The sequence below is a fragment of the Aethina tumida genome, chromosome 1, assembly GCF_024364675.1.
Source record: "Aethina tumida isolate Nest 87 chromosome 1, icAetTumi1.1, whole genome shotgun sequence".
NCBI classification, from domain to species: domain Eukaryota; kingdom Metazoa; phylum Arthropoda; class Insecta; order Coleoptera; family Nitidulidae; genus Aethina; species Aethina tumida.
The window spans coordinates 44017749-44040277 of record NC_065435.1 but is presented as its reverse complement, the minus strand read 5'-3'; the positions used below and the strand labels follow the sequence as shown (position 1 = coordinate 44040277).

General features: G+C 34.4%; 2 protein-coding genes across 14 annotated transcripts in view; one reads left to right on the top strand and one right to left on the bottom strand.

Annotated features, from left to right (window-relative positions):
• The window catches only part of LOC109604958 (uncharacterized), a 53258-nt gene that overhangs the window by 25747 nt on the left and 4982 nt on the right, over nucleotides 1–22529 (top strand). For 5 of the 6 annotated variants that reach the window (XM_020021519.2, XM_020021512.2, XM_020021543.2 and 2 more), the window contains 8 exons: nucleotides 6090–6387; nucleotides 6776–6951; nucleotides 7014–7499; nucleotides 9461–9765; nucleotides 11298–11467; nucleotides 11527–11777; nucleotides 11838–12080; nucleotides 12134–12224. In XM_020021519.2, coding sequence (XP_019877078.2) covers nucleotides 6090–6387; nucleotides 6776–6951; nucleotides 7014–7499; nucleotides 9461–9765; nucleotides 11298–11467; nucleotides 11527–11777; nucleotides 11838–12080; nucleotides 12134–12224 — 2020 coding nt within the window. Of the gene's footprint in view, nucleotides 1–5001; nucleotides 5295–6089; nucleotides 6388–6775; nucleotides 6952–7013; nucleotides 7500–9460; nucleotides 9766–11297; nucleotides 11468–11526; nucleotides 11778–11837; nucleotides 12081–12133; nucleotides 12225–22529 lie in introns of those variants that run through there. The other variant, XM_020021534.2, reaches the window with a different exon arrangement.
• Nucleotides 7715–22348, bottom strand: LOC109605001 (uncharacterized). 8 transcript variants are annotated; one of them, XM_049961848.1, is made up of 4 exons: nucleotides 22282–22348; nucleotides 12887–13216; nucleotides 8159–8376; nucleotides 7715–8105 (listed from the first exon to the last, which is right to left on the bottom strand). In XM_049961848.1, the coding sequence occupies exons 2-4, from the start codon at nucleotides 13206–13208 to the stop codon at nucleotides 8028–8030; spliced, it is 618 nt and encodes a 205-aa protein (XP_049817805.1). In that variant the 5' UTR covers nucleotides 13209–13216; nucleotides 22282–22348; the 3' UTR covers nucleotides 7715–8027. The 8 variants fall into 8 exon arrangements, with proteins under 8 accessions (XP_049817805.1, XP_019877138.1, XP_019877144.1 ...); XM_020021579.2 differs by lacking the exon at nucleotides 22282–22348 and adding an exon at nucleotides 21704–21831; XM_020021585.2 differs by lacking the exon at nucleotides 22282–22348 and adding an exon at nucleotides 20938–21071.

The window sequence follows — 22529 nt, the reverse complement described above, 5'->3', positions numbered from 1 at the left end:
TTCTTCACTAATGAATTGTTAGTAGAAATATTCTTCTGTAATTCAAAATTTAAAAAAAATATTTTTTGACATATTATCTGATTTATTTTATAGATAATGACAAAAGTAATATGAAAAATCTTACAAAATATGCTTATCATGTTTACAACTATTTTATTCTATGTAACTTGTAAACAATTTGTTAAAATAAAAATATAGAATTAAATAAAACTTTGGCAATGTGTTCTCAATGTGTTATTATTATTTTCTTTTGTACTGGTGGCCTCAAATGATTTCTTCACTGTTGAATTATTAATAGAAATATTCTTCTGTAATTCAAAAGTTATGAAAATATTTTTTGACATATTATCTGATTTATTTTATAGATAATGTCAAAAGTAATACGAAAAATCTTACAAAATATGCTTATTATGTTTACAACTATTTTATTCTTTTTAACTTGTAAACAATATTGTTAAAATAAAAATATAGAATTAAATAAAACTTTGGTAATGTGTTCTCAAGGTATTATTATTATTTTCTTTTATTACTGGAGGCCTCAAATGATTTCTTCTCTTTTGAATTGTTAGTAGAAATATTCTTCTGTATATTCAAAATGTAAAAAAATATTTTTTGACATATTATCTGGTTTATTTTATAGATAATGTCAAAAGTAATACGAAAAATCTTACAAAATATGCTTATTATGTTTACAATTATTTTATTCTATTTAACTTGTGAACAATATTGTTAAAATAAAAATAGAGAATTAAATAAAATTTTGGTAATGTGTTCTCGAGGTGTTATTATTATTTTCTTTTGTTACTGGTGGCCTCAAATGATTTCTTCACTTTTAAATTGTTAGTAGAAATATTCTTCTGTAATTCAAAATTTTAAAAAATATTTTTTACATAATATTTGATTTATTTTATAGATAATGTCAAAAGTAATATGAAAAATCTTACAGAATATACTTATTATGTTTACAATTATTTTATTCTATTTAACTTGTAAACAATATTGTTAAAATAAAAATAGAGAATTAAATAAAACTTTGGTAATGTGTTCTCAATGTGTTATTATTATTTTCTTTTGTATTAGTGACCTCAAATATTCTTCTGTATATTCAAAATGTAAAAAAAATATTTTTTGATATATATTATCTGACTTATTTTATAGATAATGTCAAAAATAATAATTTATTTCATAATATAATATGAAAACTCTTATAAAAATGGCATATTTTATTCTGTATAACTTGTAAACAACTTTAATAAACGTTTAGTAATGAGTAATCGATGACACTTTTGAATAGTTTGTGTTAGTGAAAATTCTTTATTATTATTTTTCTATATATTGTTGAATTTGTCTTATTACAAATAATATCAGAATTAATATGAAAACTTTTTTGTACAATTTGTAAACAACTTCGATAAATAAATATAAAAAAAGTAAATAAAACAGTTAAAATCTGTATTCGACATTTTGTATATTACACAATTATTTTATTGGACAAATTAACATAAAACTATAAAATATCTGTTTATTTAAAGCGAATCTATAAACAGATATTAAATCTAATAATAGTAATTGGTATAAATTGGCCCGTGGTGCGTGCGTAACCCGTTCGCACCGCCGCAAAATCTCTTTAATCGCTTAGGCGCCACACCTACGCCCAATTTAAATGGCCAGTTCTCCGGTTACAATTTAACAACTATGCATTCTTTACGGCAAACGATTTACGTCGACCGTAAAAACATAAACAAACGGCGGCTCACCAAACGGAAACTTACCAAATTGGCAGATGGCGAAAGCGGCTCGTGCACCGGTACACGGCGACCGTATGTGTGTGTGTCCCGTCCAATTTGGACGGGCCGGGTTTTAATTGGTCGCGGCGGTGGGAGCGGCCGACGTGTGTCCGGTTCGAGCGGGATCGGCGCGTCAACCGGAACCGGTTCGGGAGCGCGAGCGGGCCGCGGCGGCGGATTCCGTCGGCGACGGTGGGGGCGGGACGGTTTCGCGAATATTGCCGTTCTATTTATAAAGCGGAGGCGTGCGAGCGACCGTGATGCCTCAAGGATGTCGCGCACGGTAGTCCGCGACTCCTACGGTTACCGATTGTTTTTTTTTTTTTCTCATTTTCAGTCGGTCACGTAATCGAATGCCTCATTGAAATCTTCGGTCGTGATGGACAGTTAATTGTTTGTTGCAGAAGCTCACGTTTTTACGAGGCTGCGGGTGTGTATTGGACACCGGAAAACGTCATTTGTGTTTGTTCTTGATTTTTGTTGAATAAAATTTTATATTTTTCTGATAAACTATATAAATTATTTGAAAGCTTCCATCTATTATCTATTGCATTAAAAATGATGTTTTCAAGTGCTGTAATTCCTGCAAATTTAATTATTTTAAGTGGCAATAAATGCACCGATGATGAACAATTTCAAGATCATCCTGAAACCTATATCAATGAAGAAATTAATAAATATTTCGTTCAAAATCCTCGTGCAATATGTTTGGAAATAGGCCAGTCATTTAGTTGAAATAAACCAACCAATAGATAGAGATTCCACATAAATTAAGTGAGGAAACAATATTAGGCGTTCAATAATTGTCTATTACCTTCTTGACTCAACGTAAATGAGCCTCTTAATCATATTGTCATGCTCTACAAAATATGCTATAATATTCAAAGACGAGGTACTTTATTCACCAGAAAAGGCGTTCAAGTGTTACATGTTACATTAGAGACTCATAGGAAGCTTTAAAATGTTAAGTGGGAAGTTCTACCTTCCACCATCTAGTCCAGATATTTCTTTGTGTAACTATTTTTACGTATTAAACTTTAATTCCGAAAAAGAGGTCAAAACTGAGGTAAATCATTTCCAAAAACCTAAAATTATTCATCTAATAGCATGAATTGGCTTGTAAAAATTACTAAAATTACTTTTTCAAGTGGTATAATATCCGATTAAATGGAAAAAAATTCGTCGTTGATGGTTCACATGAAAATGTTCTCGATTGATCTCATAATCGTCGATCATAAATTATGTAGCACGTTGCTTTTGATGTCCTATATTTATAACTCACACATGAAGATTCCGTTCAACGTTAATTCGGTGTGTAAATAAGCTTATTGATATTTGTATTAGATGGATTTTCATTAGTATGTGCCATGATTCACATTTTTTATGTCTAAAACTGACACATTTTAAAATATTTACATTATAAAAAATGCTTAATTAAAATACGAAAAAAGTTAAATATTAAATTAAATAATGTTGGTCAATTAGAATGTAGCGTATAATTAAAGAAAAAAACAAAATTTATTACATGCAGGGTCATCCACTTAAGATGGGAGGATGTCTGTTACTTTTTTATTTGCCATTTGATTTTAATGAAGAAGGTAAGACAATGCAAACTGTCAACATGGCAACAAATTGTTTTCTCCCAACCTACGTCTACTGTAGCATTTATTAAGGTAGAAATTACATTTTTCTATATACTGTTTGAATTATGATAGACAACTTAATATAAATATATTTATTCTTTGTATTTAACTTGTAAACAACCTTGGTAAAATAAAAGTAGAAAATTATATAAAACTCAAATATTGTGTATTCAACGTATTATTATTTTCTTTTGTTACTCACGGGCACAAATATTTACAATGGACAAAATGATAACAATTTTATGGTCTCTAGTTGCTATCTGTGAATTTAAATCGATTATTTACTCGTAGTCTTTTAATTATTATAATTATTTAATCATTGGTCAAAATGAAACTTTAAGAAAAATTATAATTCATCGTCATCAAGATCAAGAAAAAGAAGAAGAGATGGCTAACAATTTACTGTTGAGTAATTCAATCTGAAGTTAAAGACAACCGGAGGAAGGACTGGGAGAATATGGTTAATGGATGGGGGTTTGTTTGATCCCAGACCTATAAGAAAAATTCTGGTTACTATTAAAAATGTATCCAATTTTGATTTGCACTGGACCACAGAACAGTGGGAACGAATAGTTTATAGTGACGAGTGTAAATGTAATTTATGAAAAAATAATGGTTCAGATTATTTTAAATATCCTACAGGGACAAAACTACATAAAAATTTTGTTATATCGACTGTGAAACATGGTGGGGGTTCAATTATGCTTAGGGGATGCTTCAATTCTTCTGGTGAAGACGACCCTCTTTATGGGATATATTTAACAACAATTTGCTTCCATATTCTCTTAACAAATGTAATTTAATATTAAAACGGTGCCAATCACAATAAATGATAATAAATTAATATTATTTTAACAGTTGATATTAAATAAAAGAATTATGGTTAAAAATATTTAATATAATATTTAATAAAGTTGGTATAATAATGACCACTAATGTAAATATTACCTTCTCAAAAATAAACCCAATAAATAATTCAGCAAGTACCAAAATTCATAAAAAGAAAATTCCGTGACAAAATTAAAAGTTGAAAACATTTCAAAAATCTAGAAAATTACAATGAACATTCCAAATCAAACGCATTAATCTTTAATGACACAATTAAATGCAAATTGCCGGACAAACAATTGCTAATCGTTGCAAGTGAAATTGTATTATGTTTTAGCTTTTCATACAATTAATAGCTCGTCCTTGTGTCAAATTTTCGAACTGTAACATCCTGTTTTTTTTTCCCATTTTCATTTACATCGATTTACCGTCCCACCATTTCAATGTAGCCACACAAATCCATCAGTTTATTGATTTCTAAACGTTGTAAAAAAAAAATAATAAAACAACATAAAAAGAAAAATAATCACGTCCAACATGCGTCGAGTTACGTCGTCCGTTGCTTTGACCGAACAATAAATTAAAAACAATCGTGGAAAATTAACATGGATCGGAGAGATAACGGAGAGAGGTCATATTTCTGATAGGGTCTCCGATCCGAACGCGACCAATCCCACTTATCTACTCCTAATATTAAAAGTTTTTCTAATCGATAGATACCAGTACGAATTGGTCAACTCCAGCGGCAGTATCGCGGTCGCGATTCGTCGTTGCGCAGCTCCGGGTTACTGTGGTCCCCGTTTTTTTTCTCTCGTTCTTTCTAAATATTTGACCTAGCTAATCCGTGCTAATTGCCAGGGAAAATATTTGCGCAGGGACTTAATTGCCGTGGTAAATAGTGGTACCGTCTAGGATTGTTGACTGTTTTCGGTGACGCAGAAGAGAAATCACAAGGTCGACACCGATTAGTGTCGTGAGACTCGAACCAGAAGCATTAATGGTCAAATGGAGTTGTTGGAAGTTGTACAAACGCAAGGTATTAATGATTCATGGGGTAGTAGTGGTGAGCTAAAGGTGGTACCCAATACACCCAATGGATTGTGGCATAAACACTGCACTTTGTAGGGAAACTTTGCTCTCAAACTTACTTGGAAGGTATTTAACAATTGCTAAGCTTCACCGACTCAGTCTAACTCCTTAAGCTAATCACTGATACTTTGTTTTGTTTTTTATTGTGTCAATTTATATCGTAAATTTGTCTTAATGTACGATATATTCTTAAATTATTAAGTTAAGTCTGATCGGTACTTCTCCTGTTAGTACTTCCTCAGAAATCTACAGATGACTAGAAAATTTAGGAAAAATCTGTTTGACCCACACCTGCCATTTTATGGCGTTATCTTGTGAATTATATTACATCAGTCCGCAATTTGAACCTTATATTTTTCGAAAGCTTATCGTCACATACACACATCACGTGCTCACTTTTAATTTGTCTGCGTACTAGAGAAAATAATTATAAATATTAATAAACACAATTGCATAATCGTGGAGTCGATACAATAACAAACCGCGGATTGTTTTGATTAATTAATTTGATTAATCGATTAAATGCCATTTGGTTTGTGTACGTTAAGAAACTCGAAACGAAAGCAAAATAACCGAAGGACATCCGTTAATGTGTTGAATGAAATTTTAATGATTTTTTTTTCAAACACATTATTTTGTTTACTTGTTTATTTATGGATATAATTCTGGAAATTCCCACATAAAATCAATAATTTATTTTATTTTGTAAACAAGATTTTCTAATGGTGATGATTAATTTCAGGTCGCAAGCATAATAGAACGGGAGGAGCGTGAGATGATCCCGGAGGGAGCGCTCGATCTAACGCATCCTCAGCAGCTGGGCGGCGGCGGTAGCGTCAGCAGCGGAGGACCGACGGTTGTTGGTGGCGGTGTGGGCGGTACGCAGCAGCAGCAGCCCGCCGTCGCCGTGTCGGCGGTCGTCTTCCACAGCCAGAACTCAAACAGCTCGTCCACCGGCACCGACATCCTCGACCTGAGCATGCCCGACAAGAACAGCGTCACCGAGGTGTGCTACGTGTGCGGCGACGAGTTCAAAAGAGGTCGGGCTTTTTAACATAATTTAGATGTTTTCTCAATGTTGTTGTTTGATTTGGATTGATAATCTCGCACACACAATGATACTGACAATGAGATAATTTTAAATCTCTTAAAACACTTACCGGGATTATTATGGAGTTATCTAGTTCAAAAATTTATCTATCTCAATCAAATATTTAGATAATTGATCTTGTGTAGATGTTCACTTTAGATATACATTAAAAATAAATAATATCTGTACACTAAAAATACATCGAGGCTCTTCACTTGCTTATTTCATAGTTACACAACTAATTTGATGTTATCAAATGATGTGACAAGTCCAAATATTCAAAAAGAATTAAAGATTTGTTTCAACCAAAGTTGATTGTACTGTCATTTTGTGCGCAGGAAGTTTGGATTACGTGGCGTCCAAACCGCAAGGTGACTCGCAGATACAGCCCTTCTTTCCAAGTCTGATCGAACACCCGCGACCAAGTAGAAGTAGACCAATAGACTCGACGGGACGAGTGCAAGCCTGTACCGATTGCCAGCAACACCTATTGAAGCAGTGGCACACCTTCCAGGTAACGAACGAACCGCACTTCCTGTGCCCGTCAGCGAATTAACGCATCAAAATTATGTTTAGGCTCAAGGTGTGCCGCACCCCGAACGCAACTATACACTGCGCAAACGCCAAAGCTCCACGCTGGACACCACCACGTTCATCTGCTACACGTGCGCCCTGGAGTACCCGTCCAGCAGCATACGTCTGCTGTACTGCTGCCCGAACTCGGAGAAGGAGCCCTACTTCCCGTACATACAGACGCTGAAGCCGCCGCCGGGCGCCAGCCCCATCAGTCCGCAGGGCATGGTGCAGGTGTGCTCTATATGCTACAAGTCGATACCGCAGAAGCATCAGGTGTTCGGCGGCGATCCCAGCATGATTGTCAACAACCACGTGTCTGTGACCGACGTACAGTACCACCACAGCAACACGTCGCGGCCCAGCACGGTGAAATCGCCGGCGAACAGTGCGGGCAGTGATATACGCTACAAACCGTACGAGATCAATCCGGCCATCATTACCGGGAAGAAGAAGCAGGCTGCATTGGAGAGCCGAGTGAATCTCAAGGTTAGTCCGACGGGATGTCAGTGATGATTTTGGTTGATCTCAGAATGTATCCATTATTGTTTTGTGATTAAAAGTGTCTATTATAAAAAGGTGGATGAGTGTTATATATTAATGATTAAAGTGATTGTTTTGAGAACTCCTGGTGTTGTGGTTGCTTAAATGTAGTAATTTGGTACAGTACTTTTGATCATTGTAATTTACCATAAAAACAAAACTACATGGAAAGCATTTATTTAAACAACATAATAAACGAACAGGTGAACATCAGTCATAAATGTAAAAAGTATAGAGCCTAAGAATCTATAACTTACATATTACTAATGTTCACAACACTATAAAAATGTTGAAGCGGTTATTAATGACAATGTGGACTTAGTTGGTGGCTCCGAAAACTAATTACGAAAGGGGTACAACTTGAATTTTGAGACGGCCGTACGTAAAACTGAAATTAAACGACTTTTTTGTCACTCATCCCTGGATAATACATCAAATTTTATCATTAAATTGATCACTGATCAGCGATAATTTTTAACTTCCAATTTTAAATTCAGCGCGGTATATCTTCCTCTGCTTTGCTTTTTCCAGCATGTTTTCGAAATGCTTATTCTAAAAATTAAGAACTTAAACAATAATCGACTCAAATAGTTAAAGATGTTTACGTTCTTCAATAGTTTTTCTATCTTCCTCGATTCCTCCAAGGCAGACTTCTTCATCTCTATGAATTTTTCACGATACTCGTGACGTTGACGCCTCATTTTCTTCGTCATGCAGTTGGTGCACATGTCACGCAATTGGTCAAGCATGTTGTCAGTCTCCGAAGCGATCGCCTTAAATTTCATGTTTTGCGATTCCAAAACCTCTTTTTTGCGCTGGATATCTGTGAAGGAAGTAACGTGCGATTAGTTGTTTCCAGAAAAAGTGATATTTTGCCTGGAACTCTGAAACAAAATGATGAGTGGCGTAAGATAAATTGTCAGATAAAGTTGATTAATAAGTAAACACAAATACTTTGTAATGAACGTTAGTCAATATCCAAATTAAATGTTGCTTCCGTCAGTGCACATACTTTTACTTATCTAAGTCAATATTTAGTTTGCCGATTACTGATTTGCTAACGTTTCATAGTTCCTTCAATCAAATCCATTTAGCTTTGCAATTAAATGTGAAAATAACTGAAATATTCTAGTTTAATAGTTCAAATTAATTGACTCCTTTGATCCTATTAATGAGTTTGAAAAATGTCACGAATGCACAACTACGTAAACAGTTTTATTGTTCATATCCTCGATTAATGTACACATATTGAATGATTAGCTAAGCGTTTTTCCTCCTTAGTTTCCATTAATTTTCAAACACACTAAATTGTGTAAATAAGTAAATCCAAAAGCACCGTATTTTGACCCAACGACAGGTCAAGTTATTTGTTTACCGACGGATCACTTGGCTTGAGGTCGTCCGTGGCAAAAATGACGATAACCCCTCGACACCGAAATTCGTAACGAGACACGGTCTTCTGTAATTTCGAAGACGCGCAGTACTACTGTGTGTTCTGCATTCGACCTTACGATTAAAAAAGTAGTACTGGGTTTCGGGGGCATCGCTACCAATTGGGTCACTTTTGTGCTTATTTAGGTTCTATTGAGGCAGTTCGACGATTATCGAGATCTATTGAAAAATTATTTATGGTCATGTTATTTCGATTTTGGACCGGGTATCATCATCGCAGGAAATTTTCCATGAGTAACCGCACAAGAGGTCACGTCGGGTTCATGTTTTAAATGATTTCGACAATATTTTCATGCGTTACCATTTTTACAGTAAACACTGGCCGCAACAACAGAATTATTTTGACATGTTGTGACAAATAAGTTATTATTTTTTTCGTAACTGATACCAATGTGGCGCATGCAATTGGTTGTTTGGACCGGTTAAATAATGAAGGGTGATTTGATTGGTTACAGCCGAGCCTGCCGTCGCGTACGACGTCGCCGCCGGACGTGAACGGGCAATCGGGATCGCAGAGCTACCGATGCTACGTGTGCGCCGGCCTCTACAACCGCACCCAGATGGAATGGGTGAGCACATCGTCGGAGGGCATGAACTCGCACGCCATGCACTTTCCCTGTCTGCGCACCGTCACCCACCACTCGGAGAACATCTGCATGGATTCGCAGGGTCGCGTGCTGTGCTGCACGCGCTGCGTCAACCATTTGGCGCAGCAGTGGGACACCCTGGAGGCGGAGCGTGTGCCGTTAGAACGAAGAAGGTACATACTTTCAGTTCTGCTTTTGTGTGTGCTCCCTCACAGTCACTACGTTATTTTGACACATGTTTTGGAGAATACGCACCTACCCAATTCGGGGGATTCACCTAACCGATTCAATTGAAAACTAAAAAGGGCACCAAGTGACCTTAATTTTGTGTTGCAGGTGGAACCCTACAAATATTGTATATTGGTGTAAAATTCTGAACCAATTGCATCTTGAATCGATTTCCTACTTTAGTTTGTTTTCGACATATTTAATTTTTTCAAAAAATGTCATATGGACTGATCAAATAATAAATATGTCTGTATTACAGTCAAATGAAGGGTTCAAAAGTTCATTCTTGGTATATACGTTAACATAAGTGTATTCTATCAGGAGACACTAATATTCCAAAATATTAATACAGGGTGTTAAGTATTTCACCTTACTTCTTATAGTTTCAATTTTTTACAAGTTTACTCAGGATTAATTTGTTAATATTCAGTTTAAATATAGAATATGTAGAATATGAATATATAAAAACAGAAAATTAATTTCTAAGTGAATTTCTGTGCAAATTTTAGTATTTTCATTTGAAATAAGAAAGTTATTGACATTTGAAGTAATAAAAAAGTAAATGAAAAATTTTATTTATTGGAAGTATAGAAAAATGGTTTAAAATAAAATGGTGCAGATTTTTACATAGAATTCAAATATTCAATAAAATTTGAAAGATTCCACTTGAAAAAAAAAAACAGAAATACTGTCACTACCAATAGTGAACCCAAATTACATGAAAATATTTTTAGAAAAAAGGCAATGACCACGACCACGAGTTTTACTTTTGATTTTTGAGAAATCAACTCCATCTTCAAAAATACAGATTTGAGAAAGTGATTAAATTTTCAAAGAAAGTACATATATTTTTACTTTTTTCAAAGATTCTGAGCAAATTTTAGTGTTTTTATTTGAAATAAGTTATTGACATTTGAAGTAGTAATAAAACAATTTGAAGAATTTATTGGAAGTATAGAAAAATGGTTTAAAAAAAAATAGGTGCAGATTTTTACATAGAATTCAAATATTCAATAATATTTGAAAGATTCCACTTGAAAAAAAAAGAAATACTGTCACTACCAGTTTAACCTAAAGTGCATGAAAATATTTTTAGAAAAAAGGCAATGACCACATCCAAAGTTTCAGGGTGGAACTCTGTAAATCTCTAATCTGTTAAGTGAATCACCCTGAATATTCTTTCTTAATTTAAGGGGTGGTTACAGGGAGTTTTAACTTTTGATTTTTGAGAAATCAACTTCAAAAATACAGATTTGAGAAAAAGTGATTAAATTTTCAAAAAAAAATACATACTTTTTTACTTTTTTCAAAGATAATTATAATAGGTAACAAGAGATTATGTAAAACCTTGAAAAACACTGATAAATTGTAGTATTACATAGAAATTAAAGAAAACAAATAACCATTTGAAGTTTCAAATCCAAAGTGTGTACGTCAGAACTTGAACCAAATAATTAATTACATATTTTATTTTAAGGTATGACGTGCCCATTCCCGATCCATCTGCCATGAACGGCGACACGGGACAACTGCCAAACTCGAACGACAGATCGTTGGCCAGCACGCCGGGCAGCAGCATCTACTGCTTCCTGTGCGGCCTACACTCGGAACTGACGTTGGCCAGAGTGGTGTACAGCCGGCCCCAAGGTAAATAAAGCGTTTAAGACACTGCGATTTACTGAGTACTAACAATTTTAATGTTTTAGGGAGGAACGCCCCCTATTTTCCGGACCTGAGACAACACCACAGCCCGCCGAATGCGGAACAGCTGCGCGAAGACGGCTCAGCGTTGGTGTGCACCTTCTGCTACCACAGTCTGGTGAACCAGTGGCGCAAGTACGAGAGCCAGAACCCACCCAAGCCGGCCGACAGGCGCAAGTACAACATGCACGACTACGCCTGCTACGTTTGCGGAGTCACTACGTATCGAAAGAGGGTGCGGGCGTTGCCGGTTAAGGTAAACTACTAATGATGTACTCGTGTAATTACACTAACACCGATGTTCCTGTTGTCTCAGGACTTTCCGTTCCTTCGATTTCATCCTCAGCCCGATAACTCGTTGCTGCTGGAAAATGGAGACTATTCGGTGGTTTGTCTGGACTGCTACGAGACTCTGAGGACGCAGAGTTTAGAATATGAACGGTGGGGGCTTCCCCTGGACAAGAGACAATACAATTGGATATTACAACCACCGCCTCCTGAGGACAGTCCGGAGGCGGCTATTGGGAGGTTGCCCAGCGGTCTACGCAGCGACAAGGCGGTAAGAATTGCGAAAAAATGATCAGATCAGTTCATGACGAAGTATTTTTACAGGTACCCACTACGTATTTAACTAAACCGACAAGGAAGAACTGTTCTCCGAAAATAGTGGATCGTAAACCTACATCAAAGACTGAATCTAGTGGTATGTATACATTCTAATTATGATTTAATTGAAATTTAACTGACCAGCACGTTCTATATATGCCTAATTGAATTTGTATGAATTTATTCGGAATGTTTAATTTCCCGAGAATATAATGGTTGCTATAGTTACTGAATAATAGTAAAATATATGAAAGACATCTGCTGGACCTTTGCCTGTACATTATTAACTTAGAAATGTGCCCTAAAACAAATTGCAGATTTATAACTAAACTATGAACAAAGCTGGATACAGTAATGGATGACTGCTAGTTTTGACAGCTGCAGTACTTGTTGATTTATACAAAATGATAATTAAATAAAAACTTTTAAGAATTGTAAAATCTATACATAATATTACTTACATAAAAATTATTTAGAGTCAATTATAATTAATTATTTTAATATTAAGTTCAGACCAATGTGCTTTATGATGTGTTCTTTTATTAACTGAATTATAAAAGAAGTATTTTTCTTCTTTTGATTTGAGTATGTAGATTATATACACACCAAAATTTATCTTCTTTTGAATATTATTTTTAAAGTATAATGTATAGTAATTGATCCTGAGTATAACCAAATCAAAAATCACGTAATGATCAGAAACGTAATAAACGGTTGATGGTTATTATACCATATGCAGTTCAAATTAATATAACTTACATAGGTCCGGGTGCAAGAAAGCTGATCCATCAATATCATTAAGTGCACGCCTTAATCTTAACTGTGTGCGAATAATCAAAATAGGCAGCTTGCTGCGATCATTCTCATCAATCTGGACGACTTCATGTATTTTCGGTTGCCTGTTTTGGTTGCCTTCCGGGATAGTTTCATCCTTTTCTTGTGTTTCTTGTTTTGCTATTGCTTGTCCTGGCACTTTGCTGGCTCCATCTTGTTTCTTTGGAGCTTCACGCCCTTCACGTTTTTTAATGACCTTATCAGTGGCCATAGTTTCCAGCTGTTGTTGTTTGCTCATTGTTCTCATCTTGATGACTTAAAAATGCAATAATATTTTAGTTTTATTATTATTGTCATGTGTACCTTTCTCAAATGGTTCTATAATAAATAAACGATGGTAATTTTATTCTAGTTAAGAATCAAATCATTGCCTTTGGAACGTATTTGGTATATTATTCTGCCCTATACATTTAACCATGAGCATCAAAGGTTATTTAGATGGTAATTAAAATGCTTAATAGCTTAAAACCCGTGTATATAGTATTGTCATCTCCCACAAGTCTAAATATTGAGGGTGTCAGGGGAAATTTATTATAAAAAATTAAAATAAATTTCGGATTGGACCTCATTTTCATACGCAGTAAATCAATTCTAGTGACTGATTGAATGTTAGTATTACGTCAAATTACTATATTATCTATTTCAGTAATATTGAGTTCAATTTTCCTCATTTTAAACGACGCTCATTGATATAAGGACGTCGCCATCGGTTCTCACAATCGCCGCCACCGTCGCACGCAATGTTGACAATTAAATTAGGCGCTACAAATATACACGCCCGCCGGGTTCTGCCCCGCGAGGAATTATAAAACGGCAGCCGACTGTTTTAATGATCGCGAACGGTGGAGGGGTGAAATTTTCTAGTCTGCCGAGCTTTCAGTGGCCGAAGAGTCGTTGAAAAATAAAAAGTATTTCCGACACTAACATTCGTATCATGGGATTCGTTTATTAATATAATATTTCTAACAAAATTATTATAGAATTTTGAGAAAGTCATTAAATTCGTCAATATGAAATTCTCGGAGAAGCTCTGGCAATTTAGCTTTTTGCACCGAGCCAACGGAAAGTGCCACCGACGGTAGTGCCCCGCGGGACCCGTTCACGCGATCCCCATGAATCACTTCCGATTGATTCCTCCTCTCGGCCGTTAACGGCGTCGGCGGCGGTGGCCCTGCGGTCGACCTATTAATAATAAGCAGCGGTGGCGGTAGAAAGCCGGTCGGCGGCGCGCCGGAACTCGAGATGTCTAATAATTCTTCGCTCGTGGACGGGGTGTGAGGGTGGCGGCGGCGGCGCGCCAACGGCATCCCGGAACGTGTAGACACATAATCCCCCCGAATGAATCGCAACGAGTTCCCGGACTGTGCGCCGCCCCTCATCGCGGGCCCAACGACCATTACCGGTTCAGAACGGGTCAAGGCAAAATGCGTGGCTAATTGATCTGGCGTTATTTATTTATTTGTCTTAATTGGTCCGATACTAATTGATGAGATCAAGTGAATTCGGCGTTCACACTGTTAGTGTGACATTTTGTAATTTCAAGAAGTCTGAGACGATAACAAAGAAATAAGAACGATTAGACTTGTTGTTTAAATGAAATAATGAATAAAATGGGAACTAAAAATTTTAGAAGACATGACTTCAATTTAACAACATAATTAATACAACATTTTTTAATTTAAATACAATTTCAATTTAGTCTAATTATATTCAAAAAAGAATTAAACCAAAAATAAAATATATATTATAATTAATCTAAAATAAAATATATTTTTGAATAAATCTGATGATTTAAAGAATAGAAATTGGAAAAATTGAAGAAACAATGTAACTAATAAAAAAAATATAATTTTTATTTTCCTGTATATAAAAATTGAAATGAATTAATCCACTTTAGTTTAATAAATGTTGAGTTGAACAATTTTAGCAGAAATTAATTAAAACTTATTTAAAATAAACTATAAAATAAATTTATTGGAAAAATTCTAAAATTTCAGCTTTATCTAAAAAATATAAAGAAATTAGACCTTAACCTTATAAAAATTTAAAATAAATAATGAATTTTAAACAAATTTGATAATTGGAGGAATGGAAATTGAAAAAAATTAAAGAAACAATTAAATATAATATAAAAATACAAATACTGTCTTCCTAAAAATACATGAAACAATATAAAAATTAAAATGGAATTCAGTTTAGTTTATCAAATGTTTAGATTGATTGCATTTTAGCAATTGTTATAAATATTAAAAATAACAAAAACTGTACAAAACATTTATAAAATTTAATAAAAATTTCTAAAATTTTAACTTTATAATCTAAAAAATATGAAGAAATTAGACCTTAACCTTATAAAAATTTAAAATAAACAAATAATAAATGTTAAACAAATTTGATAATTGGAGGAATGGAAATCGAAAAAAAATTAAAGAAACAATTAAATATAATATAAAAATACAACATCTGTCTTCCTAAAAATGCATAAAACAATATAAAAATTAAAATGAATCAATTCAATTTAGTCTATCAAATGTTTAGATTGATTGAATTTTAGCAATTGTTATAAATATTAAAAATAAAAGAAACTGTACAAGACATATATAAAATTTAATAAAATTTTTTTAATATTTCAGCTTTGTAATCAAAAAAAAAAAAAAAATAAAATATTAACCTTATAAAAATTTAAGAAACAGTGAAATCTAAGATAAAAAAATATAAATTATGTCCTCTTAATAATATGTATAAAACATAATAGAAGTTAAAAGTTAATTGAAATTGAAAAAAAAAAATACAAAACAGTACTTGTTTCGAATTAAATTTTTCAGTACGTTAATAATCAAAACAATTAACAAAACCACTAAAAGGTGTGCCCAAAACCTCTAAAATTCTATGTTAAAATAATCACCAAAACTATGTGACAAATAAATTAAATTAAACCAGAATGTGGCAATAAAATTAATAAGGGAAATAAATAGACCAGTCCCGAGTGCTATTTGCACGGATAAGCGAGTTGATTTTCCGGCTTTTGAACGCGACTTGGTCACCACCTGAAAACCATCCGTGGGCGGTCTGTCGACGGAGCGAGCGTAGGCCCCCGTTGATCACCCCGTCATTCCCGGCATCGCATTGCGCGCCCCCCGAACTCTTGCAATCAACCATCGCAGACGGCGGCGGCGGTGGCGGTGGCGGCGGCGACGGCCTTTCACAGTAGCAGAGTGGTAGGGTGATGGAGCGCGCGTTCGCCGGAGTGAGCCACCCCCGCCCGCGCGCCCCCGACGACTAGCGCCTGTCGATAAACGCCTTTTTGCGGGCGACCGACAATCACCCCACACACGTACACACGCCCAAAACACAACCCGATCCCGTCGGCCGAATCTTCCGCAGTTACGTCCGTGACGTACGAGCGGTGCGCGTCGCCGGCACAGACAGGCAGGCAGGCAGGAACGGTCCTGCGAGGAGACCGCAATTCGGGTGCGTGGCCGTACGGCAGGCAGTTCTCGTGGTGTTCTCGTCGGTTGTGTTTGTGCCCCGTCGTCGTCGTCGTCGTCGTCGTGGTTTGTCATTGTTGTCGTCGTTCACGAGTATGGATTTCAAGTTTCCGCTCGCTCACGCCGCTCAGTTGGGCAGTTTGCAGCATCCGCATCCCTATTACGGGACCAGGGATCATCCGTACGGCGATTTTGGGGGAGGTGCGTTTCTCTGTGTTTGTGGTTCTCGGCTTTGTGTGTTTGCCGTTTTTGTTTTGTTTTGTTTTTGTTCTGGCGTTCACGCGTTTCGTGCCCCCGTCACGTATGCAACGCGCATTCATAAAACAACCCCCTGCCACCGACCCCCTCACCCGGACACCTGAGAGGGATTTCGGACCGATTTTGTCGCGCTCTTTGTTTCCGCAGGCGGTTTAACCGACGGATTTGCCTCCGGAACGAATGCCACCGCTGGGAATATAATTTTCGGGGTCGATTATCCCTCTGGATTTTGTAATTGTTTTTGTATTAATAGGAATTTTTCTCTTAAATGTTGTTTAATATTAATTTCAACATATTTTGGAACTCAACTAATTATTAATTTGCTTAAAATTTACATAAATTATTCAAAATTTTTCAACTGCTCACAAGAATCTTTGTAAAATTAATAAATAAACAAATAATAAAGCAAAGAATAAAACAAAAATTAAAATTTTTCTACTCAGTTTTTCAGTTCTAAGGTACAAAATAAAATATAAACTAATTAATTAAACTTCCCTAGTAAATTTATACTAATTATTTACTATGAAGAAAGTTAAATATATTAACGTATAACAATGGTGGTGACCAATTGTTTAATGCTAGAGTATTAAAATTATTCGGTGATTTAGCCTGACTCCGTATTTTCGATTGAAACGTCGTCGAAAAGGCTTCGAAAACAACCCGAGACAGCTCAAGAGGGGGCAACGAAGGAAATCGGTATGTCAAGTCGGTCGGGGGATGTGCATCGGATCGCGTATCCGTAAGACACGTCCGTCCGTTCGGGAGGCAAATAAAATGAATATTTGATGGATCGCCGCCTCACGGTCGGGGTGGTCTCCCCCTCGACGTCATCGATTCCGCACGGAAACGTCGACACGAGAGGGAAACGCCGCCCGCCGTGCGACACTCATGAATTTTGAATCGGCCGTGTGCCGCAGGACTTCCGTGTGACCACCGTCGTGTATCGATCACGCGAACGATTCACCGCCAACAAACAAATCGCGACAACGTGATCGAATCGCATTTTTGTGTGTGTGTGTGTGGTACGGCACTGGCGTGTGCGGGGGCGGTCGATTCGAAGTTGGAACGGGTCCGGACGTTTCCTGCGGCGGCACACGTTGACGACGACGCGGCGTGAAAAATGTTTTTTCGGGCTTGAGGCTCGTGTAACCGCGAGTCGCGGCTTGGGGCACGCCGTCGCGTTTTGTGGCGCGAGGAAAGCCCACACGTTCGGGCGGAAGCGGTCTCGGTTTACGGAATTTGCACGAGTAAACGGGGGTAAAAACGATCCGTGGATGGGGGAGGTCGGGCTGTTCAAAGAAGGGGATTCGACTAGATCCTCGTTTGATATATATCCGGTCACGAAGGCGGATTACGGTTACTTGTTTTTATGTTTTCATGGATATTCTTGTTTTTTTATCGCTATTTTGGATGGTTCGGCTTGATACGTTATAATCATTTCGCATATTGGTAGGGTTATTAAATAAAATGTGTACTTACGAACAAATTAATTAAGACGCTATGAAGCCGGGCAGTAACACTAGTTTTTTCTGACCTCCGATACTGACACTATATCGTTGACAAACTTATGTAACTTTATAAGCACATCAGATGAATATACAACACCACCTCAATTAGAAAATAAATTTTAAAACAAGTTGATATTTTGATAGTAAATTGTATTATAATTTTGAAATAAAAATTAAATAACTACTTGTCTAAAGATATATCATTCAGTCAGTTGAGGACCTTCTACTGCCTTAAAACTCATTCATTTATTAAAACTGGTGTGTGTTTGCATATATAAACTAAATATATAAAAAGAGTACTCACAGTAAAGAACACAGCTAATGAATCGTGAGAAAAGACAACAAATCAAAATGTGGTCACCAATTAAAATCTTTGAAGAGCAAATGTTCACTGGATTTCAGTAAAACCGACAACTAAAATTGTGAGCGGCACTATGACAACTTCGAACATAAGTTGATAAAAAATTTTAAAACAAAAGATGTTTCCATAGTAAAAAAACAAAATTCATAAGTAACTTGACAAATACATCAGTCGCATAAACAATGCCACCTCAGTTGAAAAAAAAATTAAAATAAAAGGTGATGTTTCCATAGTAAAAAACAAATTCATAATGTAAACGAATCAATTAAACAAAAAACAATTTCCAACTTGCCTTGTGTTTAATTTTGTATAAAAATTATTTATATAATACATTTATTTGAGGGGATTCTACTGCCTTTGAACTCATTCATTTATTAAAACTGGTATATTTGCATGTAAAAACTAAATATATAAAAAGAGTACTTACAGTAATGAACACAGTTAATAAGCCGCGAGAAAAGACAACAAATCAAAGTAATAGTAATCACCAATTAAAATCTTTGAAGAGCAAATGTGCACTGGCTTTCAGTAAAACCGACGACTTAAATTGTGAGCGACACTATGACAACTTCGAACATAAGTTGATAAAAAATTTTAAAACAAAAGATGTTTCCATAGTAAAAAAACAAAATTCATAGGTAACTTGACAAATACATCAGTCGCATAAACAATGCCATCTCAGTTGAAAAAAAAATTAAAATAAAAGGTGATGTTTCCATAGTAAGAAACAAATTCATAATGTAAACGAATCAATTAAACAAAGAACAATTTCCAACTTGCCTTGTGTTTAATTTTGTATAAAAATTATTTATATCATTCATTCATTTGAGGGGATTCTACTGCCTTTGAAACTCATTCATTTATTAAAACTGGTGTGTATTTGCATATATAAACTAAATATATAAAAAGAGTACTCACAGTAAAGAACACAGCTAATGAATCATGAGAAAAGACAACAAATCAAAGTATGGTCATCAATTAAAATCTTTGAAGAGCAAATGTGCACTCTGGCTTTCAGTAAAACCGACGACTAAAATTGTGAGCGACACTATGACAACTTCGAACATAAGTTGATAAAAAATTTTAAAACAAAAGCTGTTTCCATAGTAAAAAAACAAAATTCATAGGTAACTTGACAAATACATCAGTTGAATAAACAATGCCACCTCAGTTAAAAAAGAATTTTAAAACAAGAGCTGATGTTTCCATAGAATAAAACAAATTCATGATGTAAACGATTCAACTAAAAAAACAATTTCCAATTTACCTGTGTTTAATTTTGTATAAAAATTATATCATTCATTCATTTGAGGGGATTCTACTGCCTTTAAACTCATTCATTTATTAAAACTGGTATATTTGCATATAAAAACTAAATATTATAAAAAGAGTACTTACAGTAATGAGCACAGTTAATAAGCCGCGAGAAAAGACAACAAATCAAAGTATGGTCACCAATTAAAATCTTTGAAGAGCAAATGTGCACTCTGGCTTTCAGTAAAACCGACGACTAAAATTGTGAGCGACACTATGACAACTTCGATCATAAGTTGATAAAAAATTTTAAAACAAAAGCTGTTTCCATAGTAAAAAAACAAAATTCATATGTAACTTTATAAATACATCAATTTAATAAACAATGCCACCTCAGTTGAAAAAGAATTTTAAAACAAAAGGTGATGTTTCCATAGTAAAAATCAATTCATCATGTAAAACGAATCAATTAAACAAAAAATTTCCAACTTGCCTTGTTTAATTTTGTATAAAAATTATTTATATCATTCATTCATTTGAGGGGATTCTACTTATTCATTTATTAAAACTGGTATATTTGCGTATAAAAACTAAATATTATAAAAAGAGTACTTACAGTAATGAGAGCACAGTTAATAAGCCGCGAGAAAAGACAACAAATCAAAGTATGGTCACCAATTAAAATCTTTGAAGAGCAAATGTGCACTCTGGCTTTCAATAAAACCCACGACTAAAATTGTGAGCGACACTGTGACAACTTTGAACATAAGTTGGTAAAAATTTTAAAAACAAAGCTGTTTCTATAGTAAAAAAACAAAATTCATAGGTAACTTGTCAAATACATCAATTGAATAAACAATGCCACCTCAGTTGAAAAAGAATTTTAAAACAAAAGGTGATGTTTCCATAGTAAAAAACAAAATTCATGATGTAAACGAATCAGTTAAACAAAAAACAATTTCCAACTTCCCTCGTGTTTAATTTTGTATAAAAATAATTTATATCATTCATTCATTTGAGAGAGTTCTACCGCCTTTGAACTCATTCATTTGTTAAAACTGGTATATTTGTATTATTAAAAACTAAATATATAAAAAGAGTACTTACAGTAATGAACACAGTTAATAAGCCGCGAGACAAGACAACCAATCAAAGTATGGTCACCAATTAAAATTTTTGAAGAGCAAATATGGACCGGCTTTCAGTAAAACCGACGATTAAAATTGTGAGCGACACTATGACAACTTCGAACATAAGTTGATAAAAATTTTTAAAACAAAAACTGTTTCCATAGTAAAAAAAAACAAAATTCATAGGTAACTTGACAAATACATCAGTCTAGTAAACAATGCCACCTCAGTTAAAAAAGAATTTTAAAACAAGAGCTGATGTTTCCATAGTAAAAAACAAATTCATGATGTAAATAAATAAAATAAGCAACAATTTCTAACTCATGATTTACAAATTTAAATTTTACGTGATAAGTAATTTTGGAAACCGTAGGGTAAATCATAACCTACTAATACGATCCATTCATATTAGAATTTTGTAAGAAAAGATTATTAAGTAAAATGGGATATTTACAATATCAGATTCAAAGGATTTACTAACTAGGACAGTATGAAGTAAACCCGTGACGCTAATTCTTCTTTTATCGACGTTTAACGTTTAATAAAACTTCAAATCTGTTAAAAGATTGGTAGAATTTATATACTTGCGTGGGAAATCTTGTGTTAAATCTAATTTTGTATAAAATTATTTATATTATATATCATTCATTCATTCATTTGGAGAGATTCTGCTTTTGAAGTCATTCATGTATTAAAACTCCTATATTTACGTATATATATATATATGTGAAAAGGGTACTTACAGTAATGAATACAGATGATGTATTAAAGATGCCCTGAGAAATGAACAAATCAAAGTATGGTCACTAATAAAAATCTTTGAAGAGCAAATGTGTACCGGCTTTTAGTAAAACCGACGACTAAAATTGACAGGAAAACTTTATGACATTGACAAATTCGAACATAGGTAAGTTGATAAATACATCAGTTGTTTAAAACAAAAGATGATGTTTACATGGTAAAAAACAAAATGATAATGAAATAGATTTCCAACTTCTAAATTTGAAATTTAATTTTTACGTACTATGTTAAGTGATTTTGGAAACTGTAGGGGTAAATCGTAAAAAAAGAATATTAAATAAAACGGAGTACTTACAATATCAGGTTCAAAGGATTTATTAACTAGAACAGTGTGTGATAAATTTTTCAATGTATGTAAAAATTGATAGAATTTTATATTTGCATGGGAAACCTTTTGTTTAATCAGATTCCATTATTTGTATTCACTCATTTAGGGAGATTTTACTGCCTTTGAAGTCGTTCATTTATTAAAGCTCCTACATTTACATTTACAAAATAAACATGTAAAAAGGGTACTTACAGTAATGAATACAGATGATGTGTTTTAATGAAGACGTGAGAAAAGATAACGAATCAAAGTATGGTCACCAATTAAAATCTTTGAAGAGTAAATCAGTAAAATCAAGGACGAAAATAGACATCGACTCTATGACATTGACAAATTCGAACATAGGTAACTTGATTAATCAATTGAATTTTAAAACAGCTGATATTTCGATAGTAAGAAATATGACGTGAACGAATCAAATAAGTAAAAAACACTTTTTC